The 25,299-nt window shown below is 45.0% G+C and overlaps 1 protein-coding gene across 1 annotated transcript; it reads right to left on the reverse strand.

Annotated features, from left to right (window-relative positions):
* Positions 1 to 6,312: 6,312 nt before the first annotated feature.
* Positions 6,313 to 21,859, reverse strand: CTSE (cathepsin E). Its single transcript, XM_012459205.2, has 9 exons — positions 21,688 to 21,859; positions 20,883 to 21,039; positions 20,164 to 20,281; positions 19,064 to 19,182; positions 12,989 to 13,188; positions 10,805 to 10,927; positions 9,333 to 9,474; positions 9,133 to 9,231; positions 6,313 to 7,404 (listed from the first exon to the last, which is right to left on the reverse strand). Exons 1-9 carry the CDS (start codon positions 21,753 to 21,755, stop codon positions 7,240 to 7,242), a joined length of 1,191 nt encoding a protein of 396 aa, XP_012314628.2. The 5' UTR covers positions 21,756 to 21,859; the 3' UTR covers positions 6,313 to 7,239.
* Positions 21,860 to 25,299: the final 3,440 nt, after the last annotated feature.

Raw genomic sequence — 25,299 nt, forward strand, 5'->3', positions numbered from 1 at the left:
GACCTCAGCTGTGTGGGTGGAGGGGGTGGAGTGGAATGGAAAAGCTAGGCTCCAGAGCCGACCGGATTTGGGGCCCTCATGAATTTCATTTACAGGGACCCTGGCCCATGGTGATGAGGGTGGGAGCTGTGGGTCGGGGGCCTGCAGGGTAACATGCCCCATTGTGAGCACCATAAGCCTCAGGTTGGCTTTAGAAGCTTTTTCTTCTGCTGCTGGAAGCCACCCAGTAAAGGGGCCCTTTTGTTTTCGTTGAGGTTTTAGATACACGTGGGTAGAAGATTCAGTCCTACCCCCAGCCTGGTAGGAAGAGGTTTTGATCTTCAAGCCCTGCCTTTACCCCAATACCTGTACACACACACACACACACACACACACACACACACACACACACACTCCTCTCCCACTCCAACACACAGCACACACATAAATAACACAGTACATGCCATATACCACACACCACACACACTAAACACACATACACACGCCTCCCCCACTCCAACAAGGCACACACAAATAACACACATACATGCCACACATCACACACACTACACACACACCACGCAGGCACACCACAGACAAATAACACCCATACTTACCACACGCAATAGACTCACCACACATACACACCACATACACAAACACCACACACACCACACACAAATACACACACCACACATGCATCACACAAACACACCATACACATACCACACATGTACACCACACACACACCACACATATACACGGCACACAAACACCACACATATATACCACATACTACACACACACTACACACAAACATCACACATACATATCACATACTACACACAACAAACACACCACACACACACCACACATACCTACCACACACAACACACACTACACAAACACACCACACATACATACCAAACAGAACGCAGACACTACACCACGCACAGCACACATACACGCCACACACAAACATTACACATACATACCACACACAACACACACTACATAAACACACCACACATACACACCATACACAAATGCCACGCATATGTACCACAACACACAACACAAACACCCCACATACACAGGCTACATACATACCACATACAACATACACACAGACACCATACATGCATACCACACACAACACAAACTACACACATACACACCACACATACATGTCACACACAACACACATACTACACAACACACCACATACACACCACACACAACATGCATACACATTCACACACAGAAACAACACAAATACATACCACACACAATATACATGCACATCACACACAAACAACATACATGCATATCACATGCAGAAACAACACACATACATACCACACATCACACACACAAACAACATATCTACATACCACGGACAACACACATCACACAAATGCATCACACACACCCATGCCCCCCCCAACATATACATACATTAAACCCCACACCAGGCTTGTGAGATGTGAAGCAAGTCCTGACGTCTCCTCTCAAGTGAGGATTATGACCCAACCTGAAGTACCTGGGGGGACCATAGCAATTTAAAACGCTGCTGGCATGCGGCTAATTTGGCATCTCTTTGAGCTGCCTGGAACTATGCCTGGAATCGCTATGACTGGCAGATGAAAGGAGAAGGCGTTTAGGCAGGCCTCGGCTGGGGATGTCAGGCCTCACTGGAGCCCCTCGGGGCATGCGATGCATTGGGTGCCCCCTTCCATCCCCACATCTCTTGTGAGGTGGGATTTTGCCTCCTTGGGGCGCGTTCTTCGTCTAATAATCCTCTCGGTCAGAGAGTTCTTCCTTGTGTCCAGCAGAAGTCTCCGTGTCTGCTCCGTAGCTACTGTCTATGTCTCATCTGGCTGATTACACTGCACAGTGCTCAGGGGGGCTGCGCACGCGAGTGTCCTTGCATCCCGCACTGGGCGGCTCGCAGTGCCAGGTACAGGCCTGGCCTGTGTATGTTGCATGTGACTTCCTCAGTGGAAGAAAAGTTGAAGCTTATTTCCTTGTTCCAATTAGCAAATGTGCCTGGAGGGAGGAGGCAAAGGTTTCCATGGGGAGCAGCACCGGACGGCACACACCGAAGCTGGAAAGCCTCCACTCCAGATCATGCTCACCCCAAATGTCCCAGTCGGGTGACTTGGGAAAGTGGACATCAGGCCACCCTCAGGCCAACCAGTAATTCTTGATGACTGACTTGTTCTTAAACTGTTGCCCTTTAGAATTTCCCCTGATAGTCTTCTACTTTTTTCTGAGGCCAGGTTTTAAGTGAACACGTGTGTGTGTGAGTGTGTGTGTGTGTGTGTGTGTGTGTGAGACAGAGAGAGAGAGAGAGACAGGATTAGATAGTGAGCCCCCATAGAGGTGTAGAGGCACATTTGACCCTCTTTTGGAGAACACATGGGAGTTCCTATGGCCCGTTGCTGCCGAGGGCGCTTTGGGAATGGGAAGTGAACTGTCCATGCTGGTCCTCACAGCCTTTGCGCATGGGACTGAAACCGGTACTTTCAGGGTCTATTTGCAGAACTATCCTAACACCTTTGGAAGCTAAGTCGCCAGCCACCCCCAGACTGTAGTCTCTACTTCCTCCAGCCACGTGGATGAAAAGTCAGCAACTTCCCTTCTGTTCCCGTGACACATGGTCCAGAGGAGGAGGATGTCAGCGTCGGCCCTGCAGAAGAGACCCTGACGCCACATTCCCTCACTGCTTCCTTTCTTCCCTCCTGCAGGTGTTCATTCAATAGGCCTGTCAGATCCTTTCGGGGGTGCAGAAATGGAGAATTGCATTTTATCCGCGGAAATAAAACATGGGGCGAATAATGGCATAAGAAACGCAGCTTAAAGGCTGTGGGGATTTAGAGGAGGGAGAGATTAGTTCTAGTTAGGAGATGTCAAAGAGGGCTTTATGGAAAGAAGGCATTTGAACTGGAGCTTGAAGGATGCTGAGGATAGCAATGTGCAGATGTGCGGTGAATGGAGTGGAGAGTCAGGTTCAATATGCAGAGAAGTGATGTGGGGCCAGGGAGAGGAGATGCTGAACCTCTGGTTGGCAGAAGAGAGCATACAGGAGAGGCTCCAAGTAATAGCTGATCACCGTCATGGTTCATCCATGGGCTGAGATTTCAGTCTCGTGTCTCACAGCACTGCGTCTGACAGCTTTTCGCTGTTATCTTAACACTCATTGAAAGGGAGTCATTTTGGGAAAACAGCACATTCCTCTGATGAACAGAGGAGAAGGAATCCTGAGACTAAATGTACAAGTAAGAAAATCAGAATGATTCCATTTGGTGCAGGGTAGACTAGATGTCCAGGGAGAACAGGTGGCCCAGCTGAGGCAAGGCCCTGGAGAGCCCTGGAAGTTGTGTCGGCTTGGATTGCATTTGGCATGCAGCAGGGGATCACTGCAAAGTGTACGGCAGGGGAAGGGTGTGATTAGAGCTGGGCTTCAGAAGTATTTACCTGTAGCGGGAAATTAGAGATCTGGAGAGACCGATGGGGTCGCAGGAGGATTTTATTTAACGTGATTATAGGCTCAGAGGAATCACTTCCTAATTTTGAGCAAAGTGCAAGGAAAACGGGGTGCCATTTATGCACCTAGTGGGTACAGGATGAGGAAGCCAGAACAAAGAACAGTTCATTAACTTGTGACATGTTTTGTGATGGACTTTACATTTGAAAAGCAACGTTTTAAGAAACACATTCCGCAGTCTTGAGCCTATTTGCTTTGTGACCTTGCAGCTGGTGATCAAGAAACACAGGAACTTTTAGATGCCTGGGAACTTTGCTGAGAATGTGGGAAAGATAGACAAGGCTAAATGGTTTACAGGGAGGCAGTTTAATATTCTGCCTTAGACCTGGGGAGGTGTTATATTAAATGGCACACGACATGACAAAATTTACTTTATTATATAACAACTGCAAATTGTAAGGTTTTGTTTTACTATTATTGCTATTATTTAATTCCCTTCTTCAACCAATCAGGCACTGGTTTGTTGGAGAGCAAGAGACAGCGTCAGTGCCAGGATGTTCCTGGAATATTTCTGGTGAAAGGTAATGACTTGGCGAGGGGGGTAGGGGCAAGGAAATAGGTCGCAGAAGCATTTCTGTGGCAGAACCAGCAGTGGTGTTGTGAAGACTGAATTGCTAACTGGTTCAAGCGGACATTGTCTGGCTTAGGCATCACTTTCACACTGCAGCCTCCACCACTGAGACTCCTGGCCAGCACCAGACCAGCACATTCAACGGCCAGGGCAGCTCTGGCACAGAAGCGACCCTTCAGAAAGCCTGCAGGGGTGCTGCCTAACAACAGGCTCCTACATGGCTCTTGGGGTGCTTTGTCTTAGATGAAAAATTATAAAGCCGTTTTCTCTAGGGCTTTGTGCCTTTGATGAGATTCGCCCGTGCGGAGTGCAGGTCTGTGGCCTGATGAGCACAGGATGTCAGCTAGGAACATGTTTACATATGTGCAATGTCACTGCATCCTCACAATAGCCCCATGGAGCACCGTCATCCCTTGGTATATGTGGGGGGTTGGTTTCAGGACCCCCAAGCATACTACAATTTGAGCACACTCAAGTCCTGCACTTGGCCCCAAAGAACCCACATATAGGAAAAGTCTGTCCTCTACATACATGGGTTTTGCATCCAGAGAATACTGGTTTTCTGTTTTTCCTTTTTCTTTCTTTCTTTTTTTTTTTTTTTTTTGAGACAGAGCCTCTCTCTGTCACTGAGGCTGGAGAGCAGTGGTACAATCTTGGCTCACTGCAACCTCTGCCTCCTGGGTTCAAGCAATTCTCCTGTCTCAAGCCTCCCAAGTAGCTGGGATTACAGGCACCTGCCACTATACCCAGCTAATTTGTGTATTTTTAGTAGAGACAGGGTTTCACCATGTTGACCAGGCTGGTCTCGAACTCCTGACCTCAAGTGATCCACCTGCTTCAGCCTTCCATAGATGTTGCTATGGCGTTTGTAAACTGTCATGGCGCTGGTGGGAGTGTCTTTTAACATGCTATTGCATTATAATTAGCCTACAATGAGCAGTGAGGACCACCAGAGGTGACTTTCACGCCATCTTGGTTTTGGTGGGTTTTGGCTGGCTTCTTTACCACATCTTGTTTTATCAGCAGGGTCTTCGTAACCTGTATCTTGTGAAACCAGTTCTGTTGACCTCCCATCTCATCCTGTGACTAAAAGTGCTTTACCTCCTGGGAATGCAGCCCAGCAGGTCTCAGCCCCATTTTACCCATCCCCTATTCAAGATGGAGTTGCTCTGGTTCCAATGCCTCTTATATGTACAGTACAATTCCTTTTGTGTAGAAAGACAAAGGTTTCCTTACCCATAGCCTATTAATATGTGCAAAGAAAAAAGGCTGTATAAAATGACTTCAAATTGATAATAGTGCTTTTCTCTGAGGAGGAAGGTCATGGAGCATTTTCACATGCTTTATAATAAGAGAAAACAGAAGATACTTTCATTTTGAAAGAAGCAAAAGCTACAAGGGGGAAGAAAAAATAAGTTGTTTCTGGTTGCAGTGGATGCCACCAGAAGGGGGATGTGCTCAGGCCAGAATGCTCTACGTCGGATCCTCAGGATGGACCCTGGAGCCCCCAAGATGAAACAGGCGCTCTCTCAATCTCTCTTCCTGAATCTCTCCGTCCTTCACTCCATCTCCAATGTACTAGGAAACATTTTCATTTACAACAAACATATGGGCATGATACAAGGAACCAGGACTCTGTGGGACAATGGCTGGTGCCACACGTGGGACTGGATGTGTGTAAGATGGGCTGGAAAAGTTTGCAGGAACTATCTTGATTATCCACTGGCTAAAGATAGGGTGATTTGAGCATTGAAAGAAACTATAGTGAGTTGAAACACATCAAATATGTTTAAAATCCTTTGGTGTTTGGTATAGCACCAACTCATTCTGAAAACTGGTAAATAAAGGAAATAAAACACCAAGTAATTGTCTTCTTTCCTGGGCAAATGGTTGATGAGGGAAGGGTTTTGTTTTGTCTTGTTTTCGAGACAAGGTCTTGCTCTGTCACCCAGATTGGAGTACAGTGGCACGGTCACGGCTTGCTGCAGCTTTGACCCCCTGGGTTCAAGTGATCCTCCTTCCTTGGTTTCCCAGAGTGCTGGGATTACAGATGTGAGCCATCGTGCCCAGCTAAAGATTATTCTTTTTTTAATAGAAGAATTCCAATTAACAAATGCCAAAGGGATAGCAGAATTAGAAAAACCCTTGTTTTGCAACCCATAATTATAGTGTGGATCTCAACAAATCATCAATGACCCCTGAAACGATCAGGTAAAATGCTACACTTTGTAATGAATGATTAAAGCCAACAACTCCAAACGCACCCATCAGTCTTAACATTACCAATAAAGAGGCACCAGCGTTATCTGCCTCCTAATGGAATGCAACAGGAAGTACCCAGCATCGTCTAGGAAGCATTTTTGCCACAAAACCAGACCTCCAGATCTAACTACCATTTTATAGGAAAGATAAGTTCAGAGAACCACGCTAAATGATACCTCGGGATTTCAGCCAGCACAGTTTCAAATGTACTAAACTCTTTAGTTGGAAAGAGACTTACAGACATTTCAAATAAATGCAATTTGTGGGCCTTGCTTGAATCCTGATGCAAACAATCCCACTATAAAAACAGCCAAACATTTGTGAGACAGTGAGAGAGGCTTGAATTCCAACTGTCTATTTAAGGATATTAGAAATATTTATGGACAAAATTATGTAATGCTCGAAATTTGCTTCAAAATAATCCAGGTACATACAGTATATGGAGCTGGAGAGAGGAGTGGGCAGCAGTGTAGGTAAAACGGGCCTGGCCGTGTGTGGACGGGTTGTCAGAGCTGCGAGGGGTTGCACCGGGATTTATTATACCATGATCTCTGCTTGGAGATTTTCATAATCAAATGTGAAAATTTTCGATTTTCTTAATCAAAAATCAATAAAATTTATGGATATACAACTTAATTCCTCCATCATGACAGTGGTGGGAGTGGTGTGCATGTGTGAAGTGTGAGGCTGTGAGTGTGTGTGTGTTTGTGTGTGTGTGTGTGTGTGGATTCTCATGTTCTGTTTGGTCTTATTTCGAGTTGCAACCCTGGAAACAGCTACATTCTGTGGAAAATAACTTTTTACAGGTGTAAAGAATGCCTCAACCTAACAGATTCAAGGGGTGTCAGATAGGCAGGCACAGACACAAGGCCCCTCCTTAGGGGACTGCTGGGGCCAGTCCCACACGGTTATTCCCACGGTCAAAGACAGAGTAAAACTGTCGGATGAAGACATCCCCCAGGATCCAGAGGGGCCCAGCTGGAGGGTGGATGTCAAGTCCTTGAAAGCCGCTGCTGCAGAACTGCATTCCATCCGCGAAGTCCTGGGGTGGGAAGGAAGGATGCAAGTGACAGACGGGGGAAGAAGGAAGTAGTGCTGCCTGTCTGGCGGTGGTGGTGGCACCGGATGGCCTTGGACAGCTAGTGGGTTCCACCATTTTGGTCGGTGGGTTCTTCCTCCTGCTTCATACGGCCTTGCCCTAGTTTGCTCGATAAAGTGTCTGCACAAGTCCTTTCTTGTGGGCCTGGGGTCTGTGTTCTAAAATTTTGAGAACTGTTCATCTGTTATATGAGCCCACCTGCCTCCATCACCATCATTTTACAGTGGGGAAACCCTTATTTCATGGCTAGAAGAGCAAAGGGTGGGCGCCGGAAGACCTTGGTTTAAATTCCGGTTTCTTTAGTTTCTAGTGAAGCACAGCTTAGTTTTTGTCAAGGGGAAGAAAGAGCTCTGTCAGTCGCTATCCACTGCTATTTTCTTGTCGATGTTCTGGGAATAAACATTTGAGTGACCCCCTTTAGATGAGGCAAGTAGGCCTCCCTTGTTCCAAGAGAAGAGAGTCACCTTCTCCAATCTTAATTTTTAGTTTGGCAAAGATGTGCTCTCCCAGGCAAGTGCGGTCTTTCCAACAACGATTTGAAATTTGAAGTTGCTGATGAGGGTGTGGGAAAATTTGCAGAGGGCTCAAGGAGACCTCTTGAGAGGAAGGTCATGAAAAGTCAAAGTTATTCAGCAGTTCGGATGGATCGAGGTGGCTCTAATTGAAATCTGCTGGTGGGAAGGAACCACGCACTGTCTTGGGAATGGGGAAGGGCATGAGCCTGGGCAGGGACTCAGCTCACATGTGGGAATGTGAGAGAGTGTGGGGCTGTTGGGGTGTTGATGGGCTCGGTCTAAATGTCTAGCTGGTCGTCAGTGTGTTGTTCACAGTGGCAGCTCCAGAATCTCTATGTGGCAGGAGCTTAAAGGACCTACCATGAAGCTGTGTTTTAAAGCAAACATTTGTTTTTATTTGGATTGTCTGTTGGTGGCTTTGGGAAGGAGTTATGGAGGCTTAGGGGTAGGGCTGAAGCCCTCAGTCTATACCTTAGCGCCCCTATTCTGATGCATCCACCCTGATGCTGTGAGTGACTCTTGGAAAAATTAGCGTGTTGAAGTGTGATACTACACTTCAGTGTTGTAGATAACTACGATACTGAAAATTCAACCCAACTGTGGTGTGAGGTGCTCATAGGGGTCCAAAATGTCTAGGCGTTCCCTTGCTATGTCATCCTACAAACTTGAGAATTTACTGCAACAAAAGACATTTTCTTGCTAGAAGAGGAATGTTAAGTTGAATGTTAGAATAAATATAATCTTTTTCTCTACACCTCCCTGCAAACAGCTCATATCTTGAACCATTTATTTGACTTTCTGAGTCTCGATATCCTCATCTATAAAATGAGATAGTAATAGTTCCAGTCTGACCTGGTGGTTGAGGAGATGAAACTTTGTCAGTTGAAAAGTCCTACATGGCAATATCAGAAGACTTCCTTAAATGGCTTGCCTGAAGTTCACTACTGCTTTATGGCAGAGCTGGAAATTAGGACAAGCCCCACGGTCTTTCCACCACAGGCAGCTTCTCCCCTCCCAGAGGGAATGCCACATTAGAGCAGAGCAATGTGGGGCGGGTCTTAGGGCAAAGGCGGACTAAGTGCAGGGACTGAAAAGGGGAAGTGGCAGGCACGTGGGGAGGGCCCTGTGGCTTGCGGAATAAGGAACCAGTTCTTACCAGCAGGGTGTAGGCAGTTGGGCTGAGGGTGTAGGGGACTCCATTGATGGTGAAGGTGACATCCGGCATGACGTTTAGGTTGGCACACTCCACAGCATACTAAAACTCAGTACAGACAATCCATTTAGAACCTTCCCACCTCCCAAGAGAAGGCCTGGCTCTCCGGCCCCCACCACTCCCTTCCCCAGGCAGGTACTCACTTCTCCATCCACTGGGGCTGCCCCAATGGCGTTTTGCAGCTGCTTAATCTTGTCGGAAGGGCCAGTGATGAGGGAAGTCCCTGTGTCCACAATAGCCTGGCAGCCGTCAGAGCAGAACATCACAGTCCCTCCCACCTGGATGCTGAGGGGACAGGGTTGTGGTCAGCCCACTTCCCCTCCCCTGGCTCCTAGGAAACCCCCACTCTCTTTTGGTCTCTCCAGCGCCTGGAGCACTTCAATGATTTCCACCCACCCTATGAGTCTTCCTCAATTATTTTCTACTGAGATCTGTAGGAAGAAATCTGTTTACTTCTTGACCCAGTGCACGCACACACACCCATTCGTGCAATTGAAGTGCACTCTGGTATTTTTTACTGTATTCCAATTCATTAAAAAATGTAGGTTATGATCTTGTTTTTTTTTTTTTTTTTTTCTTTTTTTGAGATAGAGTCTCAGTCTGTCTCCAGGCTGGAGCACAGTGGCATGGTCTCGGCTCACTGCAGCCTCTGCCTCCGGGTTCAAGTGATTCTCTTGCCTCAGCCTCCTGAGTAGCTGGAATTACAGGCCACCACGCCCAGCTAATTTTTGTATTTTTAGTAGAGACGGGGTTTCACCATGCTAGTCAGGATGGTCTCGATCTTGACCTTGTGATCTGCCCGCCTCGACCTCCCAAAGTGCTGGGATTACAGGTGGGAGCCACCGTGCCCGGCCAGGTCATGATCTTCTAAAATGATGTCATGACCCATAAATAGGTGAATTCCTACAGTTTGAAAAACCTCAGTAGACAGTGAGCATTGTGGCTTTTTATTTTTTGCATTCCTAATTCCTGGCACCTTGTAGGAACTCAATCCTAGCTGAAGTGAAACTTGAACTGCACTTTTCCGATTCCTGCATTGTCTAGTAGGCTCTAGGTATGAGCAGGCACCTAGTCCCACTTCCCCAATTGCTCCAAGCCCAGATACTGTATATACTTCCCGGCTCAGTTTCAATGTAACCCCCTCCACGCCACACTGGAGGGTCCTTCAGATAGAGGCTGTCTTTCCTATCTGCTGGGCCACGTTGGTGGCACCTGTCTTGCAGCACTGGCCACCTTCCACTTTACAGGATAGCAGTTTGTGTGCATCTCTTCTTCTGTACAAGTTGTTTGAGGGCAAGATCTGAGTTCAATTAACCTTTGCAACACCCATGTCACTCATCCCTTGCCTTGTGTGTTAACGTTGAAGGAACAAAGGGGAGCAGGCTGTGCGCTGGGATTGAATGTCTGTTGGATTAAAGGCACGTCACATGTACAGGGAAGGAAGCTCTGTCTGGTGCCCTTCCTGCACGCTTGCTCAGCACCTCCATACCTCCAACCACAGTAAGCTTCTGGCATCCTCTGCGAGTGACCAGCAGTTTTTCAGTTAATTTAATTTGAGTTGTGCCTCTTTTGAGTTTACCCCTAGTCCTGTAACTACTTCATGGGGAATACTCACTTATCCAGCGCAATCTGCCAGTACGCTTGCTTGGTGACTGGGACCCAATTCAGGCTTCCAGAGAAATGGGAGTGATCGTAGCCTCCGAAAATCAGCTCGCTGCCCGCACCACCTTCTGGGTTACTACATGGAGAGAAAGACAAGCTGTCCAGGAACGGCCACTGAAAAACTCTAGGGGTGAGTCTCAGCTAGGGCCCTTTGCTTCTTGATCTGGTTATTCATATCAAGCACCCACGTAGGCAGAAACATCAGCCTGGGCTTTGAGACCGGGACTCCGACTCCTGCAAGTAGATTGGTCTGGGCCTTTTTGACGCAAGGTAAGTAACAGCTCCCCTCGACCACTTGTGAATGCCCTCCTACTTCTTGGATAAAAAGGTTAAGGGGGTGGGAGATGGGGCCAGCAGGTCTGTCATTCAGAACAAAGGCCAGGACTATCCTGGGTGGGTACACACGCGTGACTTGAAGCAACTCCCAAAGACACCTTTTCTCAAGTATCTTCCCCACTATGGTTGTGATGGTGCCTGGCGTGTTTATATCATTCACTCCTCATGTTAAGGCAAAGAGGCTAATTTGACTGTATCATGACTTACTAGAACTTAGAAACTTACTTATTTTCATTGGTATTGATTTCTCAGATTATGTTCTTGGTCCTAGCAGGATTCTGGAGAAATAGGACCTAAGACAGATTCATTTTGAGGAGGAAAAGGATCAGAAAGGTACAAAATCGAAATCAGGGTAGTAAAGAGGGAAGGAAGTGAATACCCTTAGGAATTGTCGGAAAGTGGCTTTAGAGAGGGAATGGGGAAAGAAACTCACATTTGCTGATTACCTTGGTGCAAGGCCCTGTGCTGGGGATTTTATCTATCTAAACTTCCTTAACTCACATCAGCCTAGTGGTCCGTGGAGGAAACTAAGCCTCAGGGAGATGAAGCGGTGTTAAGTGGCAGGATGCAAATCCAGGCCGGTCTCACTGCCAAGCCCTCGATATTCTCCATTACAGCCCACTTTTCCCAGGCAGAGGAGGACGTTCTGCAAGAGGAAGCAGAGATGTCTAGACAACCTGCCTCTCTTACTCGCAGCTCTGTCCAGGCCTGGTCCTGAGTGCGCCATGGTCCTGAGTGCCGCCGGAAGCACAGCTTGATAGGAAAAATCCAGGACCCTCCATGTGGGAGAGGGAACGAGAGGAAGGGGCTTATGCTGAAACCAGTGAACTCAGGCCAGGTCTGACCTGGAAGCAGTCAGGAAGGTCAGAAATCATTTTCCTGTGTAAGGAGGAAGAGGAGATGACCCTCCAAGGATGCCAGGCAAGAGTGCCTAGAAACAGATGAGCCTCATGACCTTTCCCAACCACAATGTGCAATTTTTAAAAATTGTGGTAAAAATATGTAACATAAAATGTACTATCTTATCGATTTTTGAGTTCAGTGGTGTTAAGTATGAGTTCAGTAGTGTTTACTGTTGTAAAGTCCAGACCTTTCGTTTCACAGAACAGAAACTTTCTACCCATTAGGCCGCCAACAACAGTTTAAGAACCCCTCACTTCCGCTCCTCAAGCTCCAGCAACTGCCAGTCTACTTTCTGCCTAGGAGTTTGACTACTCTAGGTACCTCACCTGAGTGGAATCATGCAGTAATTGTCTTTTTGTGACTAGCTTATTTCACTTAGCACGATGTCCTCAGGTTTCTTCTATGTTGTGGCATGTCTTGGAATTTTCTTCCTTTTTAAGGCTGAATGATATTTGATTGCTCGGATATGCCACATTTTGTTTAGTCATCCATCAGCATGTAATTATTTTATTGTCAGCTTAACTTTTCATTTTTTTTCTGCCTCCTCTTCCTCCAGGTACTGTCTTTCTTATTTCACTGTGTCCCCAATGTGAGCACCATATTCAGCATATAATAGGAGCTTGATATTTATTGACAGCATAAATGAAGAACCATTTCCAGAGATTCCTTAAATTTAAGCCAGTGTAGTAGAGTTTACAAAGTGCTTTCACAACTATGTGATGAGGCAAATCTCACTTCCTCGATATTAAGAGAGGTTAAATGTTTTGACGAAGATCCACAGCTGACAAGAGACCAAGCCAAAGACCCAGACCAGGTCTTTTGACTACTAAATCAAGTGCACGTGTTGTCTCCCTGTCGTTCTAACTGATCTTAACCTCACAAGCTTGATGGGCCTTACCTGCTCATGTAGACAGAGAACATTGGCAGATCCACCAGGTTCTGAGCCATCATGTTGTCAAACACTGGGGTCACACCTCCCACAGCCAAGGAGGGGTATCCCAGGCCCAGAATTCCATCAAACTCTGCATCCACAAAGGTCTGGCCTGGCTCTGTGACACTTTCTCCAAACTGCTGGCCAACCACGGTCAGTCCTTCCACCTGCCAGGAGAAAGCCCACAGGTGAATGGCACAGGGGATTGCTGGCAAAGGGTTTGATTCCTGGATTTTCCTCTGTCTTGAAGCTAATTCTTCTCCTTCCCAACTTTCCTTGATTAAATGAGCACAAAGATGTTTGCCATATTCCCAAGAAACAGGACATTCCAAAACCTCAGAGGCCCTCATGCACTTGCCAGTCTTTGTGCCCCTCTTCAAGAAGAGCCAGTCTTCTGACTTCTAATATCATATATTGGTTTTGCCTATTTTTTGGATTTTACATAGATGGAATCATCCCTGTGTGAACTCTTTGGTATCTGGCTTCTGTCATTCAATATTGTGCTTATGGCACACTGTTGTAATTTGTTCCTTCTTATTAGTATTCCATGGTATAAACATTTCACCATTATTTATCTTTTCTACCACAGATGGATATTTGAGTTGTTTCCTTTATTTGACGATTGCTAATAGTGCTGCTTGTGTATGCCTTTTGGAGAACAGATGTACATATTTCTGGAGACATATATGCCTAGGATAAAACTGGTAAATAATTGGATACACAAGTGTTCTGCTTGAGTAAATACTGCCAAAGACTTTTCCAAAGTGATGGCACCAAATGATACTTCCATTACCAATATTTTGAGAATTACAATTGCTCCATATCCTCACCAACACTAGATATTTCCTATCTTTTATCTTTTTCATTTGAATTTTCTAGTGGATATCAGAGGATATTGTGGTTTTAATTTGTATTTCCTGGTTATTAACAAAATTGACATTTAGTGGTGCTGGGAAAACTGGCTAGTCACATGCGGCAAATGGAAACTGGACCTCTTCCTTACTCCTTATACAAAAAGTAACTCAAAATGGATACAAGACTTAAATGTAAAATCCCAAAATATAAAAACCGTAGAAGAGAATCTGGGCAATATCATTCAGGACATAGGGACAGGCAAAGATTTCCTGATGAAAACGTCAAAAGCAATTGCAATGAAAGCGAAAACTGACCAATGGAACCTAATTAAACTAAAAAGCTTCTGTACAGCAAAAGAAATTATCATCAGAGTGAACAGACAACCTACAGAATGGGAGAAAATTTTTGCAATCTAGCCATCTGACAAAGCTCTAATATCCAGAATCTATGAGGAACTTAAACAAATTTACAAGAAAAAAACAACCCCATTAAAAAGTGGGCAAAGGACACGAACAGATACTTCTCAAAAGAAGCATTTATGTGGCCAATAAACATATGAAAAAATATCACTGATCATTAGAGAAATGCAAATCAAAACCACAGAATAGCAACTATTAAAACATCAAGAAACAGATGCTAGTGAGGCTGTGAAGAAATAGGGATGCTTTTATATTGTTGGTGGGAATGTAAATTAGTTCAACCATTGTGGAAGACAGTGTGGCAGTTACTCAAAGACCTAGAACCAGAAATACCATTTAACCCAGAAGTCCCATTACTGGGTATATACCTAAAGGAATATAAATCATTCTATTATAAAGATACATGCAGCTGGGTGTGGTGGCTCACGCCTGTAATCCCAGCACTTTGGGAGGCTGAGGCAGGTGGATCACAAGGTCAAGAGATCGAGACCATCCTGGTCAATATGGTGAAACCCCGTCTCTACTAAAAATACAAAAAATTAGCTGGGCATGGTGGGATTACATTTATTGTTCCTGTAATCCCAGCTACTCAGGAGGCTGAGGCAGAAGAATTGCCTGAACCCAGGAGGCGGAGGTTGTGGTGAGCTGAGATCGCGCCATTGCACTCCAGCCTGGGTAACAAGAGTGAAACTCGGTCTAAAAAAAAAAAAAAAAAGATACATGCATGTGTATGTTTATTGCAGCACTATTCACAATAGTAAAGACATGGAGTCAACCCAAAAGCCCACTGATGATAGACTGGATAAAGAAAATGTGATACATACACACCATGGAATACTATGCAGCCATAAAAAGGCATGAGATCATGCCCTTTGCAGGGACATGGATGGAGCTGGAAGCTATCATCCTCAGCAAACTAACACAGGAACAGAAAACCAAATACCACGTGTTCTTACTTATAAGTGGGAGCTGAACAATGAGAACACATAGACACAAGGAGGGGAGCAACACACACTGGGGCTGGTCGGGGGGCACTGGGAGAGGGAGAGCATCGGGATAAATGGCTAATGCATGTAGGGCTTAATATCTAAGTGATGGGTTGATAGGTACAGCAAACCACCATGGCACACATTTACCTAAGTAACAAACCAGCAGTTCCTGCACATGTATTCCAGAACTTAAAATAAATGTAAAATAAATGGGCATTTAGATATCCTCTTTTATGAAGTGAGTTGACTGCATTTTTCTTACTGACTGGCAGTTCTTTATATACTTTGAAATCAAGTCCTTTTGTTGGTGCAACAAAAATCTTCTCCTGGACTGGGGTAATGTTTTTACTGTCTTCATAGTGTCTTTTAATGAACAAAGGACATGCATTTTAATGTATTTAATTTATCAATTTTTTCCTTTACCATTAGTGTTTTTTTGTAACTTGTTTCAGAAAATTTTGCCTACCGTAAGGTCGTGAAAATATTTTCCTATGTTTTCTTCTAAAAGCTTTATTGTTTACTTTTCACATTGAGGTCTGGAACCTAACTGAAATGTGATAATGTGTAAGGTAGGAGTCAAGATTTATTTATTTTTTTCTATCTGGGTAGTCATATGACTTGGCACTATTTAATAAATATATCATCATTTCCTCTACATACTGCAGTATCATATTCAAAATAAGTCAGATGACTGTGTGGCTAGTTTTTGTATTTTCTATTCTGTTCCATTGGTTTATTTTTAAAATTCTGAGCCAACATCACATTATCTAAATTACTGCAACTTTATAACAAGTCTTAATATTTATCAGTGTTTTTCTTCAGCAAGATTGTTTTGGTGTATTACATATCCATATAAATATTAGAATCAGTTTGTTAATTTCTAACAAAAATTTCTGTGGTTTTGATTGGAATAAAATTGGTTCTATAGATCAATTTGAAAAAATTTGACTTTTTAATAAAATAGTCATTCAATGGATGAGCATGGTTTAGTTTTTAATGCAGGCCTTCTTTTAATTTTATTCAGTAATGTTTATAATTTTTATGCAAGTCTTTTACTTTTATTTAGTAATGTTTGCTAATATCAGAGTAGAGTTATTGCACTTTTTTTGTTAAATTTACTTCAAAGTAGCTGATGATTTTGATGGCATTACAAATAGTGGCATTAAAAATCGATTTGCCATTTGTTTTACTTGCTACAGGTTGAGCATCACAAATCTGAAAATCTGAAACTGAAATGCTTCAAAATCCAAAACTTTTTGAGTGCCAACATGATGCTCAAAGGAAATGCTCATTGGAGCATTACAGATTAGGGATACTCAACTGGTAACCACAATGCAAAATTTCAAAATCTGAAAAAATTTGAAATCTAAGAGGCTTCTGGTCCTAAGCATTTGAGATAAAGATCTGCAACCCGTATATGGAAATCCGAATGACTTTTTTATGTTGACTTCATATCCAGGAACTTCGCTAAGTTCACATGTTAATCCCAGTATCCTTTCTGTAGATATTTTTTGGATTTTCTACCTATAGAATCTCATCATACATTAATAATGACAGAGTTATTTCTTCCTTTTCCATCTTAATGTTCTTGATTTCTTTTTTCTTGCCTTGTTGCACTGGCAACAATGTTGAATAGAAGTGGTGAGACTGAGCATCCTTGTCTCATTCTTGATCTCATAGAGAAGTCGCTCAACGATTCACCATTAAGTATAAAGTTTGCTGTGGCCTTCTTTGTAGATATTCTTTATCGCTGAGGAAAGTTATTTTCTGTTCCTAGTTTGCTAAGAGTTTTTCTTAAAGTTATAAATAAATGTTGAATGTTATTAATCTATTTATATAATAATATTGGTCGTATGGTTTTTCTCCTTTTATTCTGTTAAATGATAAATTCATAGGAAGACGACCCTTGATTAAGATGCATTATCCTTTTATACACCACACGATTTTATTTGCTAGTATTTCACTTAGAAGCAGAACCATTAGGAGGTACTATAGATATAGTTATAAGTGATAGACATAATATAGATGTTGATTATATGTAACTGTGGGTGCTAAACAGTGTACTTCAGGATATGGTTTCTGTCCTGGTGCTGCAGCCTCAGTCTATAGTTTGCACAACAGAAAGGGAAGATAGATATCAAGTGGGAGGAAAAGGGCCGGTTGGAACCCACGAGGGTGAAGGTGAACTGGAACCCACATCGTTCTCTCACTGTTCCCAAGTCTCCAAACTCAATGATGGGGATGTTTTACAGCAAAAGCTGATGATTTGTTACAGAGGTAAGTGCACACCTGACCCTGGAGCCAGAAAAACTGAGGGAAGGTGCAGTGAGGCTGACATTGCTATGGGCTTGGCTGCTGTGCTACACCAGCCAGGGGAGCCAACAGGTAAGTGACAAGCTATAGGCTGGAATTTCCCTTTCCATGTTAATTTCAGTGCCTTCCCTGCATCTCAGAGGTTATTGTGACTATCAGTTTGGGATGTAGACCTCTAAATCGTTATTTGCACTTTTACATATATATTATATGTAATTAGATATATAATATATATGTATATGTCATATAACATAATCTTATATATCATATAATATAGACACATTATATATTATGTTAATATATATAGATATGTAATATATTAATACATACAGCATATTAATATATTATATAACACATAATATATTAATATAATACATTATTATATCAATTATATTATACACTATATAATTAATATTAATTATAAAACATATTAATATAGTGTATTACATATTATATTAATTATATAATATATAACATATATTATATAATATAATTATGTAATTATATATTGTATCTAATATATATTATATCTGTATATAATAAACAAAATATATACAGATATAATATATATCCATATATATGTGTATATGTATTATATATGTAATGTGTGTATACACACACACATAGTTCCAATAGAAAATACAGTGCATTGTTTTATCTGTTTGATATTTCACATAGGCGATGTTTTTCTACTTCTGGCATTCTTTCAGTTGATAATACGTTCTACCCCCACCCACTCTGAAGGAATGTTGATGAAGGCTGTGCCCCACTGGCCTTGGGAATACCCCAGGGACCAATGCTCATCAGGAGTAGGTCAACTTCTGTTTCTCCCAAGGCCCAGGCATACATTGCTGTCTATAAACCTGAAAAAGTACTCAGGCAGGACTGAGACTCCTAGTTCTGCGTTTGTCTGATTCCCATAGTTTTAGAACTTACAGGACTTCAGAGGGAATCAGAGGGACGGAGGTCAGAGGTCAGAGGGAGTTTGAGGAACAGCTCATGAGCTCAGCACTGAGTTCAATTTGGACCTTGGCCTTTGGACAACTGGGCTTCTGCCTTGGCTCTGTGATTGGACTTCCACTTCAGACCTTGCCTCCTTATTTCACTGAGTCCAAACCTCACCCCCTGCTGTGGGCTTCCTTATCCTTCAAGATGGCGGCCTGGTCTTATCACCTTAGTGCCCTAGAGTCTGGAGATCCAGCTGTGCACCCTGCCACTAGGCTTTGTGCACTGGGCCTTCCTTCCTGCCAGAGTCTCCCTGCACTGCCCTCCCACAGGGCCCAGCGTGCTGTGCAGACTGACCCATTGCTGCCAAGCCAGGTGGGGAGTGTTGCTCACCCTTTCCCCTGGAAGCTAGTCCTAACCCCTGTTTCCACCATTCCTGAGGCAGATTTGAAACCTAAGACCTCTGAATAAGTGTCCCAAGTTTCTGGTCAAGAGAGGAAAGATGAAGGACTTGCACTCACAGAGACTTGGTCAGATCCAATGATCCCGGACAAGCTCCCGGTTCCATACTGAATGGAGAAAGATTGCCCCGGCTGGTTGTACGTGTTGGACTGGGAAGGCTGGAACCTGGTGTGCTTCTCTGGAAAGAAGTGCACTGCTTTTGCCTATGCCGTTGGCTCACTGCCTGCACCCCTGCCCTGATGCCACCCAGCCCCAGGGCTGCAGGGTCTCTTCCCTCAGCTCTCAACACTGAGTGGGGGCCCCTAGAAGCCTGGCCATGCCCTGCCCTAATGAGCAATTACATTTCCCTCTAGCTACAGATGTGGCCTAACTGGGGACCAAATAGCTGTCCCTGGGCAAACCTGATTGTCCACAATGACCTCATGAGGCACACCAAGATAAGTGACATTTTCAGGCGCCAGCCACAGTCCCTGCCACCCATTGTGGGTCAGAGGTTGGCCTTCAAAAGAAACTCAGGGATAAACAATTGCCCCAGGAAATTACTCCCAACTTTTCCCCCAACCCGTGGACATCTAGCCTTGGGGTTTCCAGAGACATTCTTTCTCTGGGACTTGTCCTGTATGGAACAAGGCATCTTTCTGTAGCTTTTCTTTTCCAGTCCTCACTGAAACCTCTGAGTTACCTCCGGCCAAATGATGGACCCACCCATGCCATTGTGCCCCAGCAGCCCCACCTCTGTGCACCAGGAGATAAGGCTACCAAGCCTCCTTGAAGCAAGCAGACTGCCTACACTAAACCCAATTCACCTACCTGCCCAGAAATAACCAAATGAATTAACCTGTCCCCTACATTCCTTTGGGTGTTCCAAAGGAAGTGAGTCATTATGTCAAAGATTTCTCTTTTCAATGGCTGAGTTTCTTTCTATTAATTCTGATTAGTATGAAAGTTGCTATCTTGGACAGCAGCCACATTTTAGTTCTTCCTTGGCCTTGCTCTGCTATAAGCAGTTCCAGGGCAGACTCAAAGATGGAGAGGGGAAGCTGGTGTGACAGGGATGGCCACTTTCGGGAACCTAAGTCCCCCTTCCCCCGAGTACCAGGCTTGGCCTCCCGGGACTGGCCCCCAGACATTCTCTTCTGGGGCTCCTGGCACCACTTACTGCAGGCTGGGCTGGTGCAGTACACAGAGGGTACCCAGAGATTGGAGGAGCCAGTGTCGAAGATGACAGTGAAGTTCTGTGGTGGGGAGCCAATGGAGATAGTGCCGAAGTATTCCATCTGCAAGAAAGAGTGAGAAGGAAAGAGGGTGTGGATGGTGGGGAGAGACAAGGGTGCTCACCAGGGCCAAGGGAAAGCTCCCTGGGGACTAGGAAGTGGCAAGTCTGGAAAACAAAAGGTAAAAGGAGCAGAGAAATGGCCATGAGGGAGGAAATCAAACCAAGCCTCTGGCTACTTCATTTGATTTTACTTGCACTAACCTGATTGCTATAATTACATTGTAGGAGAGGCAGTGGAGGAAGAACCATCTTTGTTTTACAGACCAGGGAACTGGGGCTTAAGTTAAGTAACTTGCCTAAGGGTACACAGCCACTAAGCTGCCCAACCGAGAGCAAAATGGCATCATTCCACTGCCTTCAGTGTGGAATGATGCTTTCACCCTCAGCCCTCTCCTTCTGCAGAGAGCTCTGCCATTTGGGTACACTGGGGCCTGCTTAGCCAACCTCTTGGGGACCCAAGGACTCAGTCCCCACGGATCATCCATCCAAGTAAAGAAATCTACAACGGTCTTCAGTGCTGCTGATGTGGCACTGGCCATGCCTGATGCTGGACCTTCCTCCCACTCCCATCTCTCCCCAGCCCTGACCCCAGGAGGTCTCACATCCAAGTAGTTGATGAGGGGTTCGTTGGCACTCTGGTCCATTGAGCAGGACTCGGTGAACTGGATCATGTCCAAATTCTGGGACTTCCAGAACTCAGAGAGCTGGTTCCGTGCCCGCAGCTTCTTCTTGAGGGATGGATGCTTCCTGAGGGGCACCCTGGAGACAAAGCTCCGTGCGATGAGGACTTGTGCTTCTGCCTCCCTCTTCCCCTCATTCCCATCCCATCTTCTCAGAGGCCAACTAGAGATGGCAGAGGAGGGGCTCTGCAAGACAGCACGCAGGGTGCGGGTGGGGTCAGCGCCCTCTCTGCCACTCAGCCTGCCCGGCCTCATCTCTGCCCCATAAAGTCTCAGAATCTTAGAGTAGAAATGGCTCCCTTCCTGGAGCGGAGCTCTTTGAGATCTTCCTGGAAAATGGAAGCTGTAGGTCTGCAGTTTTACGTGAGCACCATGAAGGGCTGATTTAAAGGAACAGAAAACTCTTTGGGACAGTAATGGTCTGTCCCTTGGGGAAGTACTTGGGCACTTTGAGCTACAAACCACAACTGCAGGTTCCTGCTCTTTAGCAACACGAGAAGCTCCCTGGGACTTGGGAAAGGCACCTCTGTGGAGATGGAGGCAGGGGATGACTTGCTGAGGACTGGAGATTAAGGCCATACACAGGTGGCCACTGGGTAAGCCTCTTCCATGCACTGATGTTTCTCCTCCTCTTCAGCTCCCCGTCAGCTTTCCTCTCCCAGGGCAGCCCTGAGCTGCAGGACAGGGGACTACACAGCTGCACACAGTGCCAGGGACATCTCCTCACCTGTGAAGTGATCCCTGGGCCTCTCCCAGGTCCAGGAGCACCAGCAGCAAAAGAAGGAGCGTTTTCATTGTGGGTCCGACCAGCAGCTTCTCCCTTGCCCCCTCCTTTCTTCTCTCCCCCAGGGCAGTGGGAACAGACTTTCCTTAACTCTCAGACCTGCCCAACCCAGTCTCAGAACCCAATGATAAGGCCCTGGAGTCATTAGCCATGCCCAGAGTAAACACAGCATGTGGAACAGGGCGTTCCCCCTCTACCCCTCCATCCCTTTCCCACCTACAAGAGGAGCGTGGGTCTGGGGTGAGAACTTGGGGGCCCATGCACTCTCTGTAAGTGAGAGGGTCCTCTGAGGCTTGGCTTCTCCCAGGGACTTGGCACTGCCCCTGACCCCAAGAAGCCCTGTGTTAAAGAATCCGGAGAGCAGCGTATGCCTGGACGCCTGGAAGCACCCACTGAACTGTTATTTGCGAGGGATCCAGCTGGAGACTCTGGAGGGGTGGGAGCTGACTTACTGGTGGCAGGATTCTAACTCAAAACACTAATCAGTCTGTTTTTTTGGTGATTCCAGTTCTCTCGTCATTCTCTCAAATGCTCCAAAGGCAGTTTACCCTTCCCTGCTCCACTTTGAAGCACAAACCAGCCATCCTCAAAAGTCCTGAAATGGGAAAATGTGGCCGCGTATTCATGGAGCCCACTCTCCTGACCCCAAGGGCTTGATGAATCTGGGTCTGGGGCTCAGGAGTGTGTGGAGGAGAATTCACGGGCAGCTAGGGAGGGTCAAGGGGGACAGCGTCTGGAGCAAGTGCCCACGTGAGTCTACTGGAGCTGCCGTGACAAAATACTGGGGGCTTAAACAATAGAAATGTATTTTCTCACTATTCTGGAGGCTGGAAGTCCAAGAACAAGGCATTGGCAGAGTCAGTTGCTTCTGGGGCCTCTCTCCTTGGCTTGTGGATGGCTGCCTTCTCTCTGTGTCTTCACATTGGTCTTCCCTCGGCGTGTGTCTGTGTCCAGATTTCCTCTTCTTATAAGGATGCTATTCATATTGGAGTAGAGCCCATCCTAATGACTACATTTATCCTTAATACCTCTTTAAAACTGTCTCCACATACAGTTGCACTCTGAGGTACTAGAGGTTAGGACATCCACATGGATTTTGGGAGACACAGTTCAGCTCTTAGCAGCGCTCAGGGACAATAGGATCTTCCATCTGTCAAGTGGGACTAAGCGCAGGGGTGGAGAGTGGGTGGGGCTCAGACTTTAAATACCCCAGTGTGTGAAACCCCCTCACCATCAGCCCATCTCTGTGGCCACCCACCTCATAAACAGATGGTAGGGCTTCACTGCTTTGGGTGGGGATGAAGGGGTCACAGGAAGGAAGACCCTGATCCTGACTCAAATTCAATGGACCCTCTTAGCCAGGGCAGCAGAGGCCACCACCAAGTGCCAATGATTCCAGAGGGCACCAGCTCAGCAGTAGGAAGTAGGTGGCCTGGGTTTAGCTTTCGCTGTGCCCTGACCAGCTAGTGTTCTGGAAAATCTCTTAAGTGCTATAGGCTCTGCCATTCATCTCTGAAGTTCAAAAGGCAAGCAAACGTGGAATGTGGAACTAAGCCAAACCCGCCCTTGGGTCCAAAAATGTTAAAAAGATATCAAAAAGACTCGAAGAACAACCTAGACCTTTGATCCCTGAACCCAAGGCAACAAAGCCTCCTTGGGGTATCCCAGGAGCCTGTCTCTTTGACCTTTCACGGGGGAGAGCAGTCTAACCCCAGAAGGGCAGCTTGAGTCAGAAGTGGAGGTTATTCATCTTGGCAGTAAGCTCTGCCATGCTTACCACATACCTCAGTTTTGTCATCTGCCAAATACTGCACCTACATCAATGGGTTTTTAAGGGGATTAAATAAAGATACAGATATACTTGGTTTTACTGGACTCTGCTTTACTGTGCTTTGCAGATACTGCTTTTTTTTTTAATTGAAGGTTTGTGGCAACCGTGTGTCAAGCAAGTCTATCAGCACAATCGTTTCCAATAGCGTGTGTTCATTTTGTGTCTCTGTGTCCCATTTTGGTAATTCTTGCAATATTTCAAACTTTTTCACGATTATTTTATCTGTGATGGTGATCTGTACTGAGTGATCTTTGATGTTACTATTGTAATTGTTTTGGGGTACCACAAACTGCACACATAGAAGACAGAATTTAATACGTGTACTGTGTGTTCTGATTGCTCCATTGCTCTGCTAACTGGTCATTCCCCCATCTCTGTCTGTCTCTCTCTTTCTTTCTCTCTCTCTCTCTCTTTCTCTCTCTCCTCAGGCCTTCCTATTGCCTGAGACACAACAATATTAAAATTAGGCCAATGAATAATTCTACAATGGCCTCTAAGTGTTTAAGTGAAAGGAAGAGTTGCATGTTTCTCACTTTAAATTAAAAGCTAGAAATGATTAAGCCTAGTAAGGAAGCAACGTTGAAAGCTAAGAAGGGTTGAAAGCTAGGTTTCTTATACTAAACAGTTACCCAGGTCATGAATACAAAGAAAAAGTTGTTGAAGGAAATCGAAGGTGATATTACAGTGAACACACAATTGATAAGAAAGCAAAATAGTTTTCTTGCTGATATGGCGAAAGTGTTAGCAGTCTGGATAGAAGATCAAAGCAATGACAACATTCCCTTAGGCTAAAGCCAAATCCAGAGCAAGGCCCTGACTTTCTTCAATTCTATGAAGACAGAGAGAGGTGAGAAAACTGCAGAAGAAAAGTTGGAAACTAGCAGGGATTGGTTCATGACGTTTAAAGAAAGAAGCCATCTCCACAGAGATTGCTGCAAGGTGAAGCAGAGTCACGAAGCAGAAGCTGCAGCAAGTTATCCAGAAGATCTAGCTATGATAATTGATGAAGGTGGTTACACTAAACAACAGAGTGTTAATATAGACAGAATAGCCTTATTCTGTCTTCTTATCCAGAAGATACCATCTAGGACTTTCATACTAGAGAGAAGTCAATGCCTGGCTTCAAAGCTTCAAAGAACAGGCTGAATCTTTTGTTAGGAGATAATGCAGCTGGTGATTTTAAGTTGAAGCCAATGCTCATTTGCCTATTCTGAAAATCCTAAGGCTCTAAAACACTATGCTAAATAGGGTCTGCCAGTCCTCTATTAGTGGAACAACAAAGCCTGGATGACAGCACATGGGTGCACAGCATGGTTTACCGGATATTTTAAGCTTGCTGTTGAGACCTACTGCTCAGAAAAAAAAATTCCTTTCAAAATATTACTGCTCATTGACAATGCACCTCATTACCAAGAGCTCTGATGGAGATTTACAGGGAGATAAAAGTTGTTTTTATGCCTGCTAACCCAACATCCATCCTGCGGCCCATGGATCAAAGAATAATTTTGACTTTCAAGTCTTATTATTTAAGAAATACATTTTGTAAGGCTATAGCCACCATGGATAGTGATTCCTCTGATGGATCCGGGCGAAGTAAATGGAAATCTACTGGAAAGAATTGGCCATTCTAGATGCCATTATGAATATTCATGATTCATGGGTGGAGGTCAAAATATCAAATCAAGAGGAGTTTGGAAGAAATTGACTGTAATCCTCGTGGATAA

This window comes from Aotus nancymaae, unplaced genomic scaffold, assembly GCF_030222135.1.
Source record: "Aotus nancymaae isolate 86718 unplaced genomic scaffold, 86718_ANA_hifiasm-v0.15.2.pri h1tg000039l, whole genome shotgun sequence".
In the NCBI taxonomy this organism is placed as follows: Eukaryota; Metazoa; Chordata; class Mammalia; order Primates; family Aotidae; genus Aotus; species Aotus nancymaae.

Coding starts and splice junctions, on each gene's coding strand:
- CTSE (XM_012459205.2), bottom strand. CDS start 21,755: ATGAAAACGCTCCTTCTTTTGCTGCTGGTGCTCCTGGACCTGGGAGAG. Junction 10,928..12,988: donor TTCTCTGTCTACATGAGCAG/GTAAGGCCCATC, acceptor CTCTCCATGTAG/TAACCCAGAAGGTGGTGCGG. Junction 9,475..10,804: donor TGGCAGATTGCGCTGGATAA/GTGAGTATTCCC, acceptor CTGTCCCCTCAG/CATCCAGGTGGGAGGGACTG.